The following is a 22,949-nucleotide window of genomic DNA, read 5'->3' on the forward strand; positions in this document are numbered from 1 at the left end:
TGGAAAAAGACAATGCAAAGTTCGGAGATGCACTCAAGGCCCGGATAAAGGACGAGACTTTTGATGTCCCCGTTCCACCCAAGTACGACTACAAATACCTTCAATTTTCAATTTTTTTTTTTTTTTTATTTATAAACTGAATTAGAAAGGATTAATTGAGAATGTTATTTAAAAACATGTTTGTTTGTAGGGGAAAAAGACAGGTTGTGATATGTTTGACTTTCTAGATGCATTTGCATCTTCATCTTCATCTTCAAATGAACAAGCAGGGAGTACCATCAAGGGTCCATCTACCATCACACCAACACCACGTCCATCAACAAAGTACTTACAGGGATACTTAAAATGCCATATTAGAGCATCCGAACAACAAACAAAGACATTAGAGGACACTCTAGTTACTGTAGAAAAACTTGATCTTAGCAAGTAGAGTAATTTCAAAGAGGAAAGAGGAAATGAGAAAGATAATGACCTTGTCACTGAGACCATATCTTACAATACTTGGTGATATTTTGTACTAAAATTCCTAGTTTTGGGGAAATGCGTACACATTAGATTTTTGGGACAATTTTTTATATTTTTTTATTAATTCTTGGATGCATGTTTTTTGGGATTTTACATATTATAATAACTTAATGCCTTAACTAAACCAAACATTTCTCAAGTATAATTTCAATAGAATCCAAGTCACCAACTTAGGGTACTCAAACAGTTTTTTAGATTAATTCCATAAAATCAATATGACTTGACTTATGGTAACAAATAGTTTATCAGGTGGATTCATGTAACTGACTTATGGTTTACTGGACAGCTATTCTATCGAAACTATTAATCCACAGAAACACCCTTAATGGAATCTTGTGCAGACTAGATATAAGTGCCCAGGGGTTTACAGAACCAAACACATCCTTCAGTTTTCTTCACCGAGCATCGGCTGTTGCACAGGGCGATGTTCTTAAGGAGCGTTACGGGCCTGGTGAAAGAGTTGTAGCTAGTAGACTAGCCCACATGTGTACAAACTGGTGTGAAAAGAATGATTAATTCAGGAGTCACCTCACTTCCTCAGTCTTCAGACTTCTACTAGGTTTACAATTTCTGTCAACAATTAAATCTATATCACCGAATTAAAGTACATGTAATTCTATGAGAGTAACATACATGTATGTGTATTAATATTTTATTTATTTATTTATTTATTATTATTATTATTATTTTATTGGATAAAATTCAGCAAAAGAATGAGAGAAAAAACCCATTGAATTACCACTCCATTGTAACGCCCCAACCCCATTAACCTTGGCGCAATATGTCCTCTTTGGCCCATGGATCTGAAATCTTTAAAACGCATTGTACCATGTTAAGAAGTCTAGAGGTTATCAACTAGCCCAGTAATCTCCCCCTAAGCGATGTGGGACTAAAGTTTACACACCCTCATTGATCTCCCAAACACCCTAGTATTTGTCGTATTTTTGGTGGGGACACCTCAATGATCTCTCAGCCGGGTTTGGTACTTGTCGTATTATTGGGTTTCACATTCACCTTCAACCTTGCCAACAGCAGAGTGGATACCCAATCAAAATGTTAAAACCAGTTAAAAAAATCTATATCTTGGCCTCATTTGTGAGTCCCAATTTATGTCTTGAATAACAAAAGATGGAGCAAAATTCCAGCTTCTTGGCAACAGAGTTAATGGAGCATGTTTAGCAAATCTATCAGCTACGACGTTTACCTCCTATAGCAATGAGAAATCCTTCATGAAATGCTATCCAAATACCTTTGTAGTACCACCATTGTTGCTGGAAAAGCCACGGGATTCTCTAATTAATAATGCAGTTCACTGCTTGCAAGTCACATTCAATCAACAAATTCCCAGCATTCATCAAGGAAGCAATATGCAGCCCAAAAAATATGGCGTTGAACTCTACCATGAAATTGGTTCCCACTCCTTCATAAGATGCAAAACATCGCATTGGAAATCCACTATCATCCCTAATAACACCACCTGCCCCAGTGTAGTCCAGGTTGCCAAGAGAGCATTCGTCAATGTTTAACTTGAAGTAATCAAAAGGAGGCACACGAATTACTTCTACTATCTTCTCTGGAGGAGCTTTTTTTGTTATCATAATTTTCTTGAAAACCAATAAATCTAAGATTGAAGAGATATAAGTTTTTACCATTTTTGAAAAATCTTGAAGATCTTGCAATATTTCTTTCACCAACAGCTCAACAGAGCAAGATTTAATATCAAATCTATGATTATTTCATTCCACCCATAGCCAGTGAGGAATCAATCTAACGTTACAAGCCATTCCTTCCCAATCGAGACCACTTGAGCTAGGGGTGTCAATGGGTCAGGATGGGCTGTGTTTTTTAAAACTCTAGCCCAACCCTAAGGTCTCTCAACTCAACCCAAGCCTTGCCCTAACCCTATGTCGGGTTGGGTTATCTCAACCCATGTCACACCCCGCCTCCACTGACCTAGAGGCTAGTGACAAGGACACGCACATGTATCCACAATCCATTCAAGATCCACGATGCAGTATTTTAAGCTCATAAAATCATGAAATGATTCTAAGGTCACATATGTATACTATAATCAAAATATGTCAAACTAGTGATTTCTATTTGTATTTACCATAATTACAAAAAAAAAAAAAATGTGTTCGCATTGGAATCATAATTACAGTTACCCGTAGGGCTACATCTGATAAGTACAAAAAGAATCAAAAATAGAAGACGATACTCCCATCTTCAACGTGCTTCAATGCACAGTCATCGTACACGCATCCATCCTCGTCGCAACCAGCTCCTCATCCCAGAGGTCACCTCCTTAGAGAGCCGGCTCCTCAATCACAACTTCCAGAAGGTTCTCAGAATCCACATCTAAAATAGGGCAATAACAGGGGTGAGCTTCCATGAAGCCCAGTGAAGAGTGCACACAAACATCCACAACAAATCATGAAATAAAAAAATGTAAATGCCCAACAAAACCAATATGAATGCATTTATATGAATGCAATGTCATGATCCAAATTATTAGTAGACAAACCTAATCAACAGATTCTAAGTCCATAATGGGTATTACTGCTACTGTAACATAGGTGGTATTCCCAGTCATGAATGTACGTTATCAGTCTCCAATGATACAAGCTAGTTATGAGTTAGGAGCATACCGGTCACTACATGGTTTCTTCAGTACCCAGTAAGTCCCTATTAATAATCCCCTATAACACCACTATATCGAATCCAACATCGCATGTAGGGCATAACCTCCACCGAATCCAACATTGCATGAGGGTTTGTCATGACGCTGGCATCTATGCCCTCAGTCACCAGAAATCATCCCCAACCTCGGACCATCGGACGATAAGATTAGCCAATACGTAAACCCCTATTGACAAGGGTTGTAGCACCAGGGTGGTTATCCTAACTCAATGCATTCTAACATGCACATCTCATTACTATCACACTCACACACCCCGTGGGTATACAATGCCAGAACCAACCTTCGACCACTCTGTACTCCACACACACACCATGGGCATACAGTGCCGGAACTAACCTCCGGCCCCCCTGCATCCCATTCTCTATAATACACACTTACACACACACATTCACCCTTAGCAGGCAGTGCCGGAATTTAACCTTCGGCTACCCTGCATCCCAATCATACACACATACACACACTCCATTCACAACTCATGTCATTATGCACATACACATCCAACACAAGTAATAAATTTATAATATGAAATTACCATGCTCATCCACATATGCATCATAATATAAACATTCCATAAAATAAAATCACAAATCCCCTCACCTCTAGTCCTAGGTGATGATGAACAGTCGATGGCCTCGCGCCGCATTGTCTCGTCACCTCTTAGTTCTACTCTTAGGATACATAATATTTTTAAGAAAATAAATCACCCATAGATAAATGAGACCCTAGGCACATGACCTAGCTTCATTTCCTATTTCTCTTTTCTTTGAAATTGTTCTCAAATTGAGGGTTTTATGACTATAGGGCTGATTTATGCATGGAGGATGTTCTCCCACCTCAATTAATTTAGATTAACGGTAATCAATGGGTTGGTTAAGGTGGGTGTACATAATGCACCCGAATTTTCCCAAAGTTCCAGTCGCAACTATGCTAAATTAGGGAATTTCGGTTGAGGGTTTATGTAGTGGCCACTAATGACTTATTTGGTCACCCTAATCCACTATACCCATTTTTAATTTCATTTTCTCCAACCCAATTTGGGGTTTGAATGGTGGGGTATAGAGGGTTTGGGAAAAAACCCACCATTTCTAGGGTTTAGTTACCTAAATTGGGGATTTCACTAGGGAAGGTTCATGGACATAAATTGATCCATTGATCTAGCTAGGATAGGTCTCTTACACTAAAACCCTCTCCCATATAATAGTTTTGACAAGTGGGAAAGTAATTTTTAGTAGATTTCATCGTTTCTAGGTTTTTTGTTGCTCAAATTGGGGGTTTTTTATGGGGATTCCTATGGAGGAGGTTTATGCACCCAAAGTGAGTGGCAAAACATGCTTGTTAGTTTCCCACACCGAAGCCCCAAATTAATTCTTACATAGGGCATGTGGATAGGGAGATTCGGTTGGGGCAATTCTTCACTAGTTCAATAGAAAGGGAAAAGAGAGAGAGAGAGAGAGAGAGAGAGAGAGAGACTAGTGCATGAGAGTTAGAATGAGTGGAGCTTACCATAGTTGATAGGAAACCCTTGCTGCTCCCTTCCTCTTCCTTCCTTGCTCTCCTTCTTCTTCTTCTTCTTTCTCTTTCTCCTTCTCCTTGCTTTTACTTTGTAGGTGGAGAATGAATGGTAATAGTCTATTTATAGTCACTTAATTAACTAAGGTCTATTTGGGAGAAAAATGGGTTTTTACCCATTACCAGGTTAACTCGTTATTTGGCACTAATGTGCCCACCTTGGGGTGACCCGATACATTAAGTTATTACCCAATAAGTGGTACCAACCAATGAAGGTGGTTTGAGGTACACGGGTGTGAGAGCCCGGGTTCCACGGCCAAATAACTCGATTTTGGCCTGCATTTTCACTGAAGGTGTTCACCTATGAAGGTTGGATCGGTTCCCTTTTTGTTGAAATGGATCTCTAAGTTGAGGGGGCCATCCCAAGGTGTTCCCAGTATGTGGGCCCCACCTCTTGGTAATTTTTACTTTTAAGGTTCGGAGATTTTCCCCGTGAAGTGTGAGGGCTTGACTAACCTTTTCTTCTATGCCCGGAACCTCTTTCAATTTTTTAAGCATGAGTAGCAGGTGCAAATGGGATCATCCTTCCCTTCCTGGCATAATACGGCTACTACCAAGTATTCATTGGTACCAATGTCCTCCGATGCCTCATCTATACATTTAAAATAGAAATTTTAGGGCGCGTGTATAACATCCCTCCCACCTTACAAGAAATTTCATCCCTGAAATTTGACGTACCCGGTAATCCAAACAATTAAGGATATTTCTCTTTCATTTCATCCTCACGCTCACAAGAAGCTTCTTATTTGGAGTGATTCCTCCACTTGATCAGTACATAGGAAACAGTTTGATTGCGGAGAATGTGGTCTCTTCGGTTAATGATCTCTACCGAATGTTCCACATACCTCCCATCAATGTTAAGCTCCACGGATACATGTGTCAAAATATGAGTTGGGTCGGGAATTTACTTCTTGAGCATGGAAACATGAAACACATTATGAACCCCTTTCAATTCGGGTGCCATGGCAATACGATAGGCTACTGTTTTGACTTGACCCAATATCTCATAAGGTCCCATGTATCGAGGACTTAGGTTTCCCTTCTTGTTGAACCTCTTCACTTCTCTCATTGGTGACACTTTGAGAAAAAATTTATCACCAACTTTAAACTCTAGGTGCTTCCATCTGACATCAGCATAGCTATTTTACCTTGATTGAGCTGTCTTGATCCTTTCCCTGATCACATCCACTTTCTCACAAGTAGCTTGAATTAGTTACGGGCCTAGGATCCATATTTCTCCAACTTCATCCCAATACAAGGGTATTCAGCATTTCTTACCATATTGGGCTTAATAGGGTGCCATACCTATAGTAGCATGGTAGCTATTGTTATAGGAGAACTCTATGAGTGACAAGTGCTCATCCCAACTATAGCTCATGTCCAGCACACAAGCCCGCAGCATATCCTCTAGAGTTTGTATGGTCCTCTCTGACTGCCCGTCTGTCTGTGGATAAAATGTTGTACTAAAATTCAGTTGTGTCACCATTGCCTTTTATAAACACTTCTAGAATTTGGAGGTAAATCTGGCATCACGATCGGAGACAATACAAATGGGTACCCATGCAGTCAGACAATACTATCAACACAAAGTTGAGCCAAATTCTCCATGGGATAAGTAATCGTCATAGGAATGAAGTGGGCTACTTTGGTTAGTTAGTCTACAATTACCCAAATTGTGTCATTCTCCTCCTGAGTACGTGGCAGTCCTATAACAAAGTCCATGGTGTTGTTTTATCACTTCCATTCTAGTACGAGTAAGGGTTGTAACAAACTATGTGGCCTTTGTGTTTCAGCTTTGATTTGTTGGCAATTCAAGCAATTGGCGACATGAGAGGCTACATCAGTTTTCATACCACTCCACCAGTAAAGCTTCTTCAAATCCTTGTACATCTTTGTACTACCCAGATGGATTGAGTAAGGTGAACTGTGAGCTTCCTTCAATATCATTTCCCTCATCTCTTCATCCTTTGGTACACAAAGCCTATCTTTAAACTTGAGGACTCCATCTTCAGTTAACTTAAAGTCTAAGTCCTTTTGTCTTCCTTCTTTAATGTCATTTACTATCTTCTGAAGACCTTCATCTAATATTTGGGCAGCTTGGATTTTATCTATTAATGATGGTTGTATCATAAATGCAGCCAAGGTCACTATCACCTTATTCATTAGTAGTTCCAAATCCATTCTTCTAGCTTTTTCAATCAGTTGTTCATTCACAGTCAAGGCTGCTAGAGATAGAGTCTGGGACTTCCTGCTCAATGCATCGGTCATAACATTGGCCTTTCCAGGATGGTAATGGATGGTGCAATCATAATCTTTCATCAGCTCTAACCATCTCCTCTGTCTCATATTCAGCTCTTTCAGGATGAAAAAGTATTTTAAACTTTTATAGTCACTGTAGATCTCACTCTTTTCACCATATAAGTAGTGCCTTTAGATCTTCAAAGCAAAGATTACCGCTACTAACTCTAAGTCATGAGTGGGGTAATTATTTTTATAGTCCATCAGCTGTCGAGACGCGTATGCTACAACTTTACTATTTTGCATCAACACACAACCCAGACCCAATTTCAATGCATCAGTATATACCACCATACCAGTGTTGCCTTCTGGAATAATGAGTAATGGAGCTGTTACTAATTTTTGCTTAAATTCCTAAAAACTTTCTTCACATTCCTTGGACCAATCAAATATCACTCCCTTCCTTGTCAGTCTGGTCATAGGGGAAAAATGCGTGAGAAATTTTTTATGAACCTCCTATAGTATCCCACTAATCCCAAGAAGCTATGGATCTCACCAACATTCTTGGGTGCTTCCCAATCCACAACAGCCTTCATCTTTCCAAGGTCAACTTCAATGCCCCTCTCTGAGACAACATGCCCTAAGAAATGTACTTGTGTGAGCTAAAATTCGCATTTACTGAATTTTACATACAACTACTTCTCACTTAATCTCTGCAGTACCAATCTCAAATAGGTAGCATGTTCCTCTTGGCTCTTTGAATATATCAAAATGTCATCAATGAACATGATGACAAAGTTTTCTAACATGTCATGGAACACTCTGTTCATCAACTCCATGAACACTGCATGTGCATTGGTTAGCCCAAATGGCATAACGAGGAACTTATAGTGTCCATAGCGGGTCCTGAAGGTTGTCTTCTTGATGTCACATTCTCTTATCTTAAGTTGACGGTACCTAGATCTGAGGTCAATTTTGGAGAATGTAGTTGTACCTTGCAATTGATCAAACATATCATCAATTCTGGGTAGCACGTACTGGTTCTTGATAGTCAATTTATTGAGTTTCTGATAGTCTATGCACATCCTCATACTCCCGTCCTTCTTCTTAATGAAGAGTACCAGTGCTCCCTATGGGGACACACTAGACCAGATGAACCCTTGTTCTAATAAATCTTGTAATTGTTCCTTTAACTCCTTCAGTTCTGAAAGTGCCATCCTATATGGGGCTTTGGATACAAGTGCTTCCCCAAGAATCAAATCAATAGTGAATTCAATCTCCCAGTCCGGGGGTAGTCCAGGTAAGTCATCAGGAAAGACATCTGAGAATTATCTCACTACTTCTATCTCCTCTACAGACTTGCTCTACTTAGTTGTGTCAACCACAGATGCCAAATAAGCCTCACACCCTTGTTCTAGCAATCTTCTTAGTTTAAGTGCAGATATCACTACTTTCTTGGACTTCTTGTTTTTTCTCCCTTTAGAAACAAACTCACCTCCTTCACAAAGTTTGAATACAATTTTATTCTCGACACATAAAACACATGCCCTATAGGCGGATAACCAATCCATCCCTAAGATGACATCAAAGTCATGTATCTCTAATTTAATCAAATGAGCAATCATGTCATGCCCATAGACTTGAATAGCACATGGTTCATAAATTTATTCTAGTCCTACTTCACTCCCAGTTGGTGTACTAATAACAAACTTATGTGTCAAATTCTTTGGCTTACTACCTATTTTGACAGCAAAAGTCAGAGATAGAAATGAATGTGATGCACTAATGTCAAACAAAACATATGCAGGGATCATTGATTTTAGCAAAGTACCTATGGTAACTCTAGGTGATGCCTCCACATCCTCAGCAGTCAATGGAAACAACTTCCCCTGGGGCCTAGCTCCCTGTGGTTCCTGAGCTGAACGAATAGCCATCAATGGCTACACTAGTCTAGTTGGTCCTATATAAGGGTCACCCAATTTCCTCTATGACCAGTTTTTGGCAATAGGACCCACTTGCTGACAAATGAAACACCTGTAGGGAATCATCTATGTCTAAGTTGTTGTGGGTCTAAGTGGTGGTGGAGCTTGCCCTGCCTCTGATCTTCTATACATACTTGAAGTTGCACCAGAATATGTTCGCCTACCAAATCGATTGGGTGCCATTGTCCTCCTTCCCGATAGGGCTTGATAGTTCTCTCTCTCTCTCTCTCTACTAGTTCTCAATAGACTTGGCTGCTTGAACCACTTGGGCATAGTTGTGGACGTACTGAGCAACTAGCATAGCCCCAATGGTGGGTCTCAACCCCTTCTCAAACCTCTTGGCCTTTGCATGATCTTCCTTCAAATGTTCAGGTGCAAAGAAAATTAAATTCTCAAACTCTTGTTGATACTCCAACACTGACTTGGATCCCTGCTTCAGATCCATAAACTCGGCTTCCTTCCTCTCCTTCACACTACCCGGTAAGTAGTTGTTGTAGAACGCTACCTTAAAGTTGTCCTAGGTGAGGTTGGGCTGTAAGGCCACTAGGATGGGCTTAGTGGACTTCCACTATGCATTCGCCTCATTCTGGAGCTGGTAATTGCCACTCAACAGTTTTTGTTCATCCGTTATACATGGCACCTCAAAGGCCTTCTCCATCCCCTCTACTCATTTCGTCGGTGCTAAAGGATCTTGCGCAATTCCACTGAAATATGGAGGCCTAAAATTCTAAAACTTCTCCTTTAGTTTCACATTATCCATGGTCTTAGGCACTATGACTAGGCTTTGTGGTGTCATCTGCCTCTATGGTAATGGTATGCTAGGTTGTGGGGAAAATTGCATATTAGAGCCTTTCGGATGGGCTGTGGGGTGAATTATGGGTGTAGGGACTTGCTGTACCTGGGGAACAACTATAGGGGCAACATTTAGTGTTCCAGTGGTGGAGCAGCCTGTCCCTCACAAGTTTGAAGTATAGCATTGATCTGTGCATTCAACTTTGTCATAAAGTCCAGTTGTTGTTATTGCAACCTTTGCATCATAGCATTCTATTGTTGTTGCAACCCTCGTAACATATTGCCCACGATTAAGGTCACATCCTGGGTAGACAATATAAGTGGAGCAGGAGGGGCTCCCGGTACAGTGGTTTCAGGCACTGCTCCCTGATTGGGTTCAGGAGGTGGTGACAGGTCAGCAATAGCTCTAGTGGTACAGCGTTGCCTTTTGGGTGGTCGCCCCACTTGTGTACGGGCTTTCTTTGGTGCTATAGGAATTTCTTGTTTTAAGAAGGCATAGTCAATTTCATCCAATTTACACCATCTAAACTGAATTTAAACATGTATAGAAATTCATTTGATAATCCATACATGCATAAAAAGATCATTCCATTCGAGCAATTTTACCTCCACCCCCTCTGGAGTATGTTTTCTAGGATCTCATTTTACTTACTTGTCTCCAATTGTTATGAACTTGCACATGAAATGTCTTCCTTATAGGTATAGATCATAATGGAAGATTTGTAAGTTTCCTTGAGTTCTTCCACTTAGAATGATCTCAATGAAAAAACTCAATGTGCTAATGTTTTCCTTCACTTTAGCTTTTGAAAATGATAATCAATACACAATTGATTGTTTACTTCTTAGGCCATAAGTGGGGTATTTATGCAGGTGATTATAAATCCTAAACTAGGGAGGAGTATAATCAAATTTTGGGAGGGAAACATGGTCTAAAATACATACTTTTCCTCTACCAGTAATTACCGCTTCTTGTCGATAGTTACCGCTTCGTCTCTGTCAGTCTTGGTCTGATGAATCTCTAATCACATAACTGAATTGATAATTACCGCTTCCTATAGGTAGTTACCGCATCACCTCTGTTTGTCTTAGTCTGATAAATTTCTAATCACATAACTGAACCGGTAATTACCGCTTCCTACCTGTAGTTACCGCTTCGCCTCTATTGGTCTTAGTCTGATGAATTTCTAATCACATAACTGGACTAGAAATTACCGCTTCCGGTTGGTAGTTAGCCCTTCGCCCCTGTCTGTCTTTTTTTATGAATTTTCTGATTACAGTGTTGAACCGATAATTACCTTCTGAACACTGTTTTGACAAATTTCTATCATACTAACCAGTTAGCAGTGTTTTCATCATAACTTTTTGATCCGACCTCAGATTGACTCAATTTTAGTTGCATTGGAACTATGACTCGATTTCCTATAACTTTTATGAAGGGTACATCTCCTGATACCGAATTTTAGGTTACTAAAAATGCCTTGAATTAGGTTAATATGGTTTCCACAGAATTTCACTAGAACTTAATTTTAATAATATGTTCCTAACCACTTAAAAACCTTCCACACATGGTCAATGTATGTCCTATAGTCATACTAGTATGATGAAATACGAATGCCCGAGGTTTGCGCATGTATATATATACGAACATTACAAATTCCATTGAAAAGACCAATCTATCCAATAAGTCTTCTTCTTCACTTGGAACTTCCATTCTTTGGTGCTCAATCTTCTTGTATTCCTTGTTTCTTTAAATTTCTCTTTCTCCTAGGGTGTAAGACTTGTGTTATTATGAAATTATCAGCGTTATCGGCCTCTACACTCAACTTGTCTCCTATATGTGAACTCTGAGTTGTGTTCATCTTTAATCTTTTATATATATCCTAATCACCAGTATTCCTAACACTTCATAATTTTATGGCTTAAAGCAAAGTAGCGCTCTGATACCACTCATTGTCACACCTCGCCTCCACTCACCTAGAGGCTGGTGACATGGACACGCACACGTGTCCACAATCTCTTCAGGATCCACAATGCAGTACTTTAAGTTCATAATATCATGAAATGATTCTAAGGTCACTTATTTATACTATAATCAAAATATGTCAAACTAGTGATTTCTATTGATATTTACCATAATTACACAAAAAGAATGTGTTCACATCAGAATCATAATTACAGTTGCCCCTAGGGCTACATCCGATAAGTATAAAAAGAATCAAAAATAGAAGATGATACTCCCATCTCAACGTGCTTCAATGCACAGTCATCGTACACGCATCCATCCTCGTGTGCAACTAGCTCCTCATCCCAGAGGTCACCTCCTTAGAGAGCCGGCTCCTCAATCACAGCTTCCAGAGGGTTCTCAAAATTCACATCTAAAAAGGGGCAACAACAGGGGTGAGCTTCCATGAAGCCCAATGAGGGGTGCACACAAACATCCATAATAAATCATGAAATCAAGCAATGTAAATGCCCAACCAAACCAATATAAATGCATTTATATGAATGCAATGACATGATCCGGATTATTAGCAAGCAAACCTAATCAACAGATTCTAAGTCCATAATGGGTATTAGTGCTACTACAACATAAGTGGTATTCCCAGTCATGAATATACATTATCAGTCACCAAGGATACAAGCTAGTTACGAGTCAGAAGCATACCGATCCCTACATAATTTCTTCGGTACCTGGTAAGCCCTATTAATAATCCCCCATAATACCACTACATGGAATCCAACAACGCATGTAGGGCATAGCCTCCACTGAATTCAACATCGCATGAGGGTTTGTCACGACTCTGGGATCTACGCACCTCAGTCACCGAAAATCGTCCCCAAGCTCAGACCGTCGGACGGTAGGATTAGCCAATACGTAAACCCCTATTAGCAAGGGTTATAGCACCAAGGTGGTTATCCTAACCCAATGCATTCTAACATACCACATCTCATTATAATCACACTCACACACCTCATGGGCATACAATGCCAGAACCATCCATTGGCCACACTGTACCACACATTCACACACCATGGGCATGCAGTGTTGGAACCAACTTTGGCCACCATGTATCGCATTCTTCACAATACACACACACATTCACCCTGGGTATGTAGTGCCGGAATCCAACCTTCGGCTACCCTGCATCCCAGTCATACACACGCACACACTCCATTCACAACTCATGTCATTATGCACATACACATCCAACATAAGTAACAAGTTTATAATATGAAATTACAATGTTTGTCCACAGATGCACCATAAAATAAACATTCCATAAAATAAAATCTCACAAATCCCCTCACCTTGAGTCCTAGGTGATGATGGACAGCCGATGGCCTCGCTCCGCATTGTCTCATCACCTCTTGGTTCTACTACTAGGATACATAAGATTATTAAGAAAATAAATCACCTATAGAGAAATGAGATCCTAAGCACATGATCTAGCTTCATTTCCTGTTTTTCTTTTCTTTGAAATTGTTCTCAAATTGAGGGTTTTATGACTATAGGGCTGATTTATGCATGGAGGATGTTCTCCCACCTCAATTAACTTAGATTAACTATAATCAATGGGTTGGTTAAGGAGGATGTACACAATGCACCCAAATTTCCCCAAAGTTCCAGTCGTGACTAAGCTAAATTAGGGAATTTCGGTTGAGGGTTTATGTGGTGACCACTAATGGCTTGTGTGGTCACCCTAATCCACTATATTCATTTTTAATTTCATTTTCTTCAACCCAATTTGGGGTTTGAATGGTGGGGTATAAAGGGTTTGGGCAAAACCCACCATTTCTAGGGTTTAGTTACCTAAATTGGGGATTTCACTAGGGAAGATTCATGGACACAAATTGATCCATCAATCTAGTTAGGATTGGTCTCTTACACTAAACCCCTCTCCAAATTTATAGTTTTGACAAGTGGGAATGTGGGTTTTAGTAAATTTCTCTATTTCTAGGTTTTTTTGTTGCTCAAATTGGGGGTTTTTTATGGGGATTCCTATGGAAGAGGTTTATGCACCCATAGTGAGTGGCAAAACATGCTAGTTAGTTCCCCACACCGAATCCCCAAACCAATTCGTACATAGGGCATGTGAGTAGGGAGATTTAGTTGGGGCGATTCTTCACTAGTTCAATAGAAAGGGAAAAAAGAGAGAGAGAGAGACTAGCGCATGAGAGTTAGAGTGAGTGGAGCTTAGCTTAGTTGGTAGGAAACCCTTGCTCCTCCCTTCCTCTTCCTTCCTTGCTCTCCTTCTTCTTCTTTCTCTTTCTTCTTCTCCTTGCTTTGTCACTTAATTAACTAAGGCCTATTTAGGAGAAAAATGGGTTTTCACCCATTACCAAGTTAACTCGTTATTTATCACTAACGGGCCCACCTTGGGGTGACCCGATACATTAACCCATGACCCAATAAGTGGTATCAACCAATGGAGGTGGTTTGAGGTGCATGGGTGCGAGAGCCTGGGTCCCACAGCCAAATAACCATGTTTTGGCCTTTATTTTCACCGAAGGTGTTCACCTGTGAAGGTGGATTGATTCCCTTTATGTTGAAATGGATCTCTAAGTTAAGGGGGTCGTCCCAAGGTATTCCCAGTATGTGGGCCCCACCTCTTGGTATTTTTCACTTTTAAGGTTCGGGGATTTTCACAGTGAAGTGTGAGGACTTGACTAACCTTTTCTTCTATGCCCAGAACTCCTTCCAATTTTTGAGGCATGAGTAGCAGGTGCAAATGAGATCATCCTTCCCTTCCCGGTAAAATATGGCTGCTACCCAGTATTCATTGGGACTGGTGTCCTCTGATGCCTCATTTGTACATTTAAAATAGGAATTTTAGGGCGCGGGTATAACAACCCAGGCCCAACCCTGTCGGATTTAACCAACCCAGCTCAGCCTTGATGGACCCTGATTGGGCCGGGCTTAACCCAATCTGGCCCAGCCCAGTACTATTGGTTACTTGGTTGCTTGATCTTGATGCATTACAGAGGCCAAAGACCAAAGTTTTCGTATATATGTAGTTTGTGGAAAATGAAGACTTTTTGCAGACCCTTTTTTAATAATTACCTATTTATAATTATTAACATATTTATATTACTATATACTTATACAAGGTTGGGTTGGATTGGGTTGAGGCTTCAACCCAGGCCCAACCCAACCCGTCCTCGGACCTGAAATTCTCAACCTAACCCACCCTATGGGCTGAAATCTCAGCCTAGGCCCTGTTCGGGCTCAGGTTCAGGCTGATTGGGCTTTTTTGACACCCCTAACTTGAGCCTTTCTCTTCCACCAAGAGAATAATCTTCTAGAGAAGGGAAATCGTTCCATCTTTGATTAAAAATAAAAAATCAACATCTTAGACTAAATTTGACTTGCAAAATCACATTCCAAGAACATATAATGAATAGATTCCACACATCGAGACGCCAATGGGACATTGTGCTTGGAAATTTTATCATCAGTTAGAAGGCTTCCATGTGCTAACATCCAGCCAAAAAGAGATGACCTAGCTTGCTGCCCTTTTTCCAAACTAACTTCATCCATGCCTGGGCAGGTAATTTCTCTTTTGGACTTTCCCAAGCAGAGACAACATAGTACTTTCCTGACTCAATAAGAGACCAAACCCTTTTGTTTTGAACAACATCGTGGGAAGAGGGATGGACTTTACAAGGTCACAAATAGCCTTCACTTCATCAAAACCAAAGGGAGAGCCCATCAATCTTCTTCAATAAAATCTGAAACTTTCATTGTTAAGCTAACAGACCATCAGTTATGATATCATAGGGGCTCTTATCATTCAACTAGCAATCATATCAAAAATTAATTGACATTCCATCACCAATAATCCACATTTCCGAAGCACAGACAAATTCCTATACTTTTTTCAGCCGAAGCAAGATTGACAAAGTGATTTTAGTCTTTTTAACATAGAAAAGAAGTTAACATAGTATTTTCAGACTCAGGAAACAAACAAAATTTAGAGAGGAGGGCTAGATTAATTTCTTTCAATCGACAACCACTAAACTCCCTTCATTTTTATTTATTTTAAAATATGATTTTCAACGCGATTTTTCTACGGCCACTAAAAATGTTTCTTCTCCTATCCTCTCTTCTCTCTCTCTCTCTCTCTCTCTCTCTCTCTCTCATATATTTTGCTTTCTTTGGCAGGAAATGAATCACCTTATATGTTGGGGCAACAAAGGAAGGAGATGGGGGGTGAGATCACAAAGAATGGGAAGGGATCAGGAATATCAATAGAGGGCGGAGGGTGGGGGAGGCGGTGTGATAGTGTGTGGGAAAAAGGTAAGGGGAGAGCTGATGCAAAAGGAGGAGGAAGAAGGAGGGGCGCAGGACCAGGGGCGAGGGAGGTGGTGGGACATTTACTCGAAGAGTTACTAGAAGGAGAGGGGAGAGGAGTTGTAGACAGGGGTGGCGGGCGGAGGTTGGAGCTAGCTAGTAGTGGGGGTGGATATGCAGTGGTGTGCGAGGGGGAGTGGTTGGGGCTGCGGGCTAGTGTGCCTGGGTGGTGGGAGTTTTCTTTTAAATAATTATATTTAGTGGCGGTAAATAGACTACATTTTGTAGTGGTAAATGCCACCATTAAAAGTGTTTTTTTTTTTCTTTTTTAGATCTGCTAAAAGTTGTATACACGGGCTATAGCTAGTAAAGCCCTGTTTGCTTGTAGTATGGAGTATTTTCTGTGCTTAATTGCACATAATTTGAATTTTATATTTGCATTAGTAATAAAATGTGTATTTATAAATAAATAAATAAACCTAAATCCAAGGAAAATCTAGAAAATCTGTTAGAAATCTCCACCACCAAATGACTACAAACAGAAGAGACTTCAAAAAATTGAGATAAAAACCAACAAGAGATTAGAGTACAGGGGAAAGTTGTTGCATCTTTCCAACATTTGAGAGACCTAAAAGAGATTGCTTTACCAAAATCCATTATGTTTAGAGCTGAAATTTTCATATATTCAATCACAGAGTACAGGGTAAAGTTGTTGCATTGTATGGGCAGACATTTTGGCGGGGTTGGCATCACCAATCCCAACCTCTAGCAACGATGACATTTCTGGGGAGCTCCTCAGGGCTGTATTGGGTTTTACATTCTGGACTAAATTTTAGATGTTCAAGTAAAGACAGCTTTCTCAACCACCCCTTGGGTAGCGATGTACAATCATGGATATAAAGACAATTAATATTTAGAGGTAGAATCTCAGTCTCTTCCAGAAACTTCAGTAACTCTTCCATCTCATACCCAAGACGAAGTTTTTTGAGTGAGGTGAGTCTTCTTAATCCTGCATGAGGCAACATCCTGAGCATTGGACAGCCATCGAAACTTAATTCGCATAGTTTCGGACTTGACAGAAGTGGCTGTGGTAGTATCCGCAGTTCGAAACAGTATTTAATGTTTAGACTTAAAGAGGCTAGGAAATTTAGTTCCCTCTCCTCTAGAGCTAGACCACTTTTCCAACTTGTTCATGTTTTCTAAATGTAGAGATTCCAATAGGGGTAGCTCTCCAATCGGAGGGAGGACTTGGCATTTCCGGCAGGCTCTGAATGTCAGAGAGACTAGGTTGTTGTAGCTTGGCAAGTCGATCATCAACCATCTTGGAAATGCTGAACCACCATAATTGCTGATCTCTAAACCCTTCAGATCTCTGTGAGGTTGTAAACTTTCAAAAACCTCAACATCTCTATCACTTCTGTCTCTCCACCACCAAAACTCTATCTCATCAACTTTTGGCTTATTCATCAAATCAGCTTTCCGAGCATCCAAAGGATCAATCACATTCCCTGGGATGCGGATTGAAAGTGCCCCCTCAAGCTGTTTTAGCTCCTTGAGCTCTCTTATTCCACGACCATCATCAATTATTGAGATAGGGAAATATGGCATTGTCTTGAGACTAGTTAATCTCCCAATTCCTTGTGGCATGGAACATATGTGACTACCATTAAGTTCTAGATGCTGGAGATTGCGTAGATACTTCAGGCCTCTTGGTAACTCATATTCCCGAATCACGGAGTATCAGTGACTGTAGATTGTGAAGATCACACAATGACTCAGGTAATCGTTTAATGTCTGACACATAAGAGAGGTTAATATAGTGTAGGTATTTCAAGTTGCCTTTATCATTGGGAAGCATACAAATACAAGAATGACACAAATCTAAGACACGAAGGTATCTCAGTCCTTCGAAGGATTCAGTAGTGTTATCATTGTGCAAATAACAACCATACCCCTTCAGGGTGATCAATGTGGATAACCTCTTGTCATGACCTTGATTTTTTTCCAGATCAAACATGTGTTTCGTACAACAAATGGACAAATAACGGGTCTCTTTAGAAGAGCTATGGCATGATTCCCCAAACTCAAATCTACCATACACCTCTCCTGACACTGCTTTTGCTAAATCATGTACAAGGTCATGCATTACAAATGTGTAATCTCTATGGCAATGCTGGAAGAAAGACCTATGCAGCAAATCATCAAAATATTGACTACCTTTTTCTTCCATTCTTGTAGTGTTTGATCTAATAAATCCTTCTGCTATTTGGATGAGATGTTGTTTATTGAATTTATAATCTTTAGGAAATAAAGAACAATAAACAAAACACTGCTTCAAATATGTGGGAAGAAAATAGTAGCTTAGACTTAGAGCAGTTGGCAAATTACTCTCTTCTAATAAGTCCCACAAGGAACTATTCAACACTTGTTGCCAATGGTTTAAATCTGAACTAGAGCTTAAAAGGCCTGCAAGGGTACTTGCTGCCAAGGGCAATCCTTTGCACTTCTTTGCAATGTTCCTACCCACTTTTTCCAGATTGGGAGCAATAGAATCATAATCCATAGATATGCCCCTTTCCATTATTGACCAACACTCTTCATCAGTTAAAATCTGTAGATCATGGGTATACATGGGATGCATTATTGAAGAAACTCTCCTACTTCGAGTAGTTACTATTATTCTACTTCCTTCACCTGCCGCCATGAATGCTACTGTCAGATCTTTCCAATCGTTATCCTTTTCAGTCCAAACATCATCTAAGACGATTAAAAATCGCTTCCCCCTTAATTCCTCTCTCAACTTACGTTGAAGTGGTTCTTGGTTGCTCAATTTAGGATTTCTCCCAATCAAGGACTCTAGAATTGCAGAGGTCAATCTCACAACATTAAAATCAGTAGACACGCAAGCCCAAGCTCTGCTTTCAAAATGTTTCTCTACATCAGGATCATTATAGACAAGCTGGGCTAGAGTAGTCTTGCCTACAGCCCCCAATCCAACAATGGCAATTACAGAAACCTGTTTTTGACTTTCTGGATATGACAACAACAACTTTTTAATTTCATCTTGCTCTTTCTTCCTCCCAAAAGTAAAAGACTCATCAACTAGAGAACCACTCTTTGGCCTAGAATCTATTTCATCATTTACACCATGTGATTTCCAATTTGCTGACTCTCTGAGATAGTGATCTTCAAGTTTCTTCTCAATCTCCACTAGTCTCTTTATGAGTTCATCATTTATAAGAGGTAAAATTTCTTCTTTACGTAAAATTCCTTCAGTATTTAAGTTAAAGGGAAAGAATTGTACCTTTCCACCTCCATATCTTTCATCTTTTTACTTGAGAGCTTCATAAATGAACTCATCCATTATGTCCTGAGCTTGGTAAGCAACATCTCTGAGATTCCTGAGGCAGCGTTTCACCAAGAGATTATTTGTTTGAGCTTGCTCTGCAAACTTGAGCAGTTGTTGAATATTTCCAAGAACATCTGAGAGTTCACGTAAAGCACTTTGCACGCACCATACAGATCCAAAATCCTTTAATGCTTGTGAAGATAATTTGTCAAGCAAGACTGATACAAGAAGGGATACAATTATGTCATCGCTACTTCTTTCCATAACTTTCTTTCTCCCTGCAAGAAACAGAGCAGAGTACAGAGATGAGTTTGTTAATGTTTGTGCTGAAAAGGTTTTCAAGGAAGAGATGTTGAGGAGTTACCTATGCGTTCACTTCAATAAACTTATCATGCAGATTTGTTTTTCCACTCTAAGTAAACACAAATCCATGTGATTTGAATGTATAAAACCTCAGCAAACAAGTTTGTTCTGACAAATTTCTTGTTGTGGTCTTAATCATCAGAGTATCATACTGAACAAAAGTAGTAAAATTTATTATTATTTTTTTGAGACAGTTTTCTGTCAGAGGGGACCTGCACCATTGACATAGGGGAGTGCAATGATCTCCTCGTGTGTGGATACAAAGGCCTCTCACAAACAGAAAACATATGCCCTATTTTATATCTTTTACTGGTCACCACCCTTGCTATGCTTTTAATGTGAACCCAAAAGCACAATATTAGAAGTTCTCAGGCGGGAATTTTTTTTTCCAGTCTCCCTTATTTAAAATTTCTTTTTTTTTATTTTTTTTTTGAGTCATCATGCAGATTTTTCTTTCGACAAAAAATCCAAGTGGTTTTGAATGAAAAAAAAAAATTCCAAGAAATTTCTTGTTGTGGTTGAATCGCCATTTGCCAGAGCAACATGCTGAACAAAACTAGTACAATTTAGTATTTTTTTTAAATCTTTTGCAGTTAAAGTAGGTCAAGGTTTTAAATCAAAGCAATTCAAGGTTTGATTTATGTGAACCCAAAAGTGAGAACAAAAAAACAGACCCCACATTATGAAAATCTTTCAGGAGGCAATTTTCCACTTCCCTTCTATAGATGTGAAATATTAGACATAGCTAATATTCCTACTTCTCCTCAGCTATATTCGTCAATTATCAATGGTTCGATAAAGCTAGTCAATTATCAATGGTTCCACAAAGCTACCGACCAAGAAAGAAGACACAGTTTAAATAAACGTGTTACAGGTTAATCAAGATCTGATTCTTAAAACCTTGGAAACTGAGAATTTCTTACCCTTATGCATCATTGGCTTTATTTAAATATTTATTATTTTTTGTTTTAATAATGTCCCAATCCCACTCTAAGCCACGATATTATTCATTTTGGAATGAATCCCTCACAGTTTTAAAATGCATCGTAATTATAAAAGGGGTGATAGAGGCTATCATTTAGCCCAGTCTCTTCTCCCTAATTGTTGTGGAGTAAGAGCATTGCCCATCTCCCATTTCTCGCACAATCCTTGGGGCTCAAAGGATCTGGACTGTTTTTAGTCCCGCATTGGTTAGGGAGAAAGATCTTGAGCAATTGATAAAAGGGTGGTCTCCTATGAGTCCTAGTTATTTAATTTGCTGAAATGTGTACGAATAAACAATCCAAATTAATTAAAATTTTCAAAATATAAATCACGACTTTGTATAATTTTTTTTTAAAGTCGTGAATAATTTCGAATTCATCTCGAATAAGTCTTAGAAATAATGTGATTATTATGCATTTATTACCTCGATGTTATCTTTCTTTTTTTTTTAATAGAAACTGTCAAAGCTTATCTTTTCTAAAGTAATCCCTCACCCTTCTACAAAAATAAATAAATAAATAAATCTCATCCCATTTTGGTTTGACTAAATCTTCCAGCCATTACTTTCTCTCTAGTCTAGGTGGACATGCATGGTGGGTGACGTGGGTTCAACTGGGTTTGTCCTTAGTCCCCCCCCCCCTCTCAGTCTCACTCTCTTTGATTCAATTATTTAAGTAATAGGAAATAAGTTTAGGAGAAAAAAAAAACTAAATATATTATTTTTTATCTTTAGGTTTCAAATTTTTTATTTTTACATCATTTGTATGTTATGTACATATGATAAATGATAGATAACATGATATAAGTAATACAAATATTAAAAATAACATCCAAATTTTTTGTCCAATTTTTTTTTTTTTACCGAATAATTCTCGAATCTGAACTTTAGTATCCTTGGCTTTTTTATAGATGTTTTGACCAAATCGTTGAGTTAATAAAAAAAATTATTCTGAATAATTATCCATCCGAATAATTTCCGAATCCAAATTAAATAACTATGGGCATGACGCATTTTCAAACAGTAAGACCCATGGGCCAAAACGGGCAATATCATACCAAAAGTAAGAGCCCACATGATAACCATCTTTTTTCTGGGCTAAATTTCTATCTAGAAATCACTTTTTGTATTTCTATTTCTGCACTTCTTGTATTTTTTGTTTCTGGGCCATTATTATGGGGGAAAAAAACATGTTTGATAATGTGCAGTTATTTTCAATTCTGGGCTAGAAAAAAAAATAGAAATGTATTTCTTATGCGCATATTAATTTATGTGTATGAATATAAATTTACAAAATATCATTCAATACCCAAAATTTTGGCATAAGTGGCATTAGAAAAGGATTTTTATTCCTTTTTTGTTCCCAAAAACAAAACCAAAAAAAAAAAATAGAGAAATAGAGAAACATAATGGTTATCATGGGAAAAAAATCGTCTGCAATTCCCATCTCGTACAATTCCGTGCAATACCACCTTCAGGCGGTGACACGTGTATTGATACCAATACAATGGCCCAGATCTGATTTAAATGTTTTTTCACTGATTTAATGTTTTATTAGTTGTACTAGATCTGGGCCATTGTATTGGTATCAATACACGTGTCACCGCCTGAAGGTGGTATTGCACAGAATTGTACGAGATCGGAATTGCAGACGATTTCAACCCGTTATCATGCTAATGAAAAGGAAGAACAAGCACCCCAACAGTCATTACAAACAAAAACGATCGACCATCTTGAGCAAGTATACAAATCAGCCTAATTAGAGGAGAGAACACATTTAATGGAAATATCCCAAGAGAAATAGACTCAGGGAATGCTAGAATGTTACGCTCCTGATCAGAAAACTACTTCTCAAAAATAAAAATACTGATTTTTCTTTAATTAATGAAGGGTAAATTCCTTCAACCATTTTTTTTAGGATCTATTAGATTGCAATAATTAAATTTATGCCATTGAAATATAGCATGTGTAATCTTTCGAAATTCAATGTAATTATATACCCTCTATGCACACACACACACACACAAATGCATGTGGTCTTATGTTGGGAGGGGAGAGAGAGAGCTAAAAACTATTGATATACATGACTCCATGAGATTCTGGAGCAGAATAACTTATGTGTGAATCTCTGCCTCAACAGTCTTAGAAACAGGATC

At 39.0% G+C, this 22,949-nt stretch overlaps 2 protein-coding genes across 2 annotated transcripts; both read right to left on the reverse strand.

The window, feature by feature from the left end:
* Positions 1–1,817: 1,817 nt before the first annotated feature.
* LOC122084173 lies at positions 1,818–7,063 on the reverse strand. The gene is made up of 2 exons (XM_042652255.1): positions 6,568–7,063; positions 1,818–2,146 (listed from the first exon to the last, which is right to left on the reverse strand). Exons 1-2 carry the CDS (start codon positions 7,061–7,063, stop codon positions 1,818–1,820), a joined length of 825 nt encoding a protein of 274 aa, XP_042508189.1.
* Positions 7,064–17,816: 10,753 nt separating this feature from the next.
* LOC122084174 (putative disease resistance RPP13-like protein 1) lies at positions 17,817–19,712 on the reverse strand. The gene is made up of 2 exons (XM_042652256.1): positions 19,435–19,712; positions 17,817–19,314 (listed from the first exon to the last, which is right to left on the reverse strand). The coding sequence occupies exons 1-2, from the start codon at positions 19,710–19,712 to the stop codon at positions 17,817–17,819; spliced, it is 1,776 nt and encodes a 591-aa protein (XP_042508190.1).
* Between the last annotated feature and the right edge of the window lie 3,237 nt (positions 19,713–22,949).

Source organism: Macadamia integrifolia, chromosome 7 (assembly GCF_013358625.1).
Source record: "Macadamia integrifolia cultivar HAES 741 chromosome 7, SCU_Mint_v3, whole genome shotgun sequence".
Lineage (NCBI taxonomy): Eukaryota > Viridiplantae > Streptophyta > Magnoliopsida > Proteales > Proteaceae > Macadamia > Macadamia integrifolia.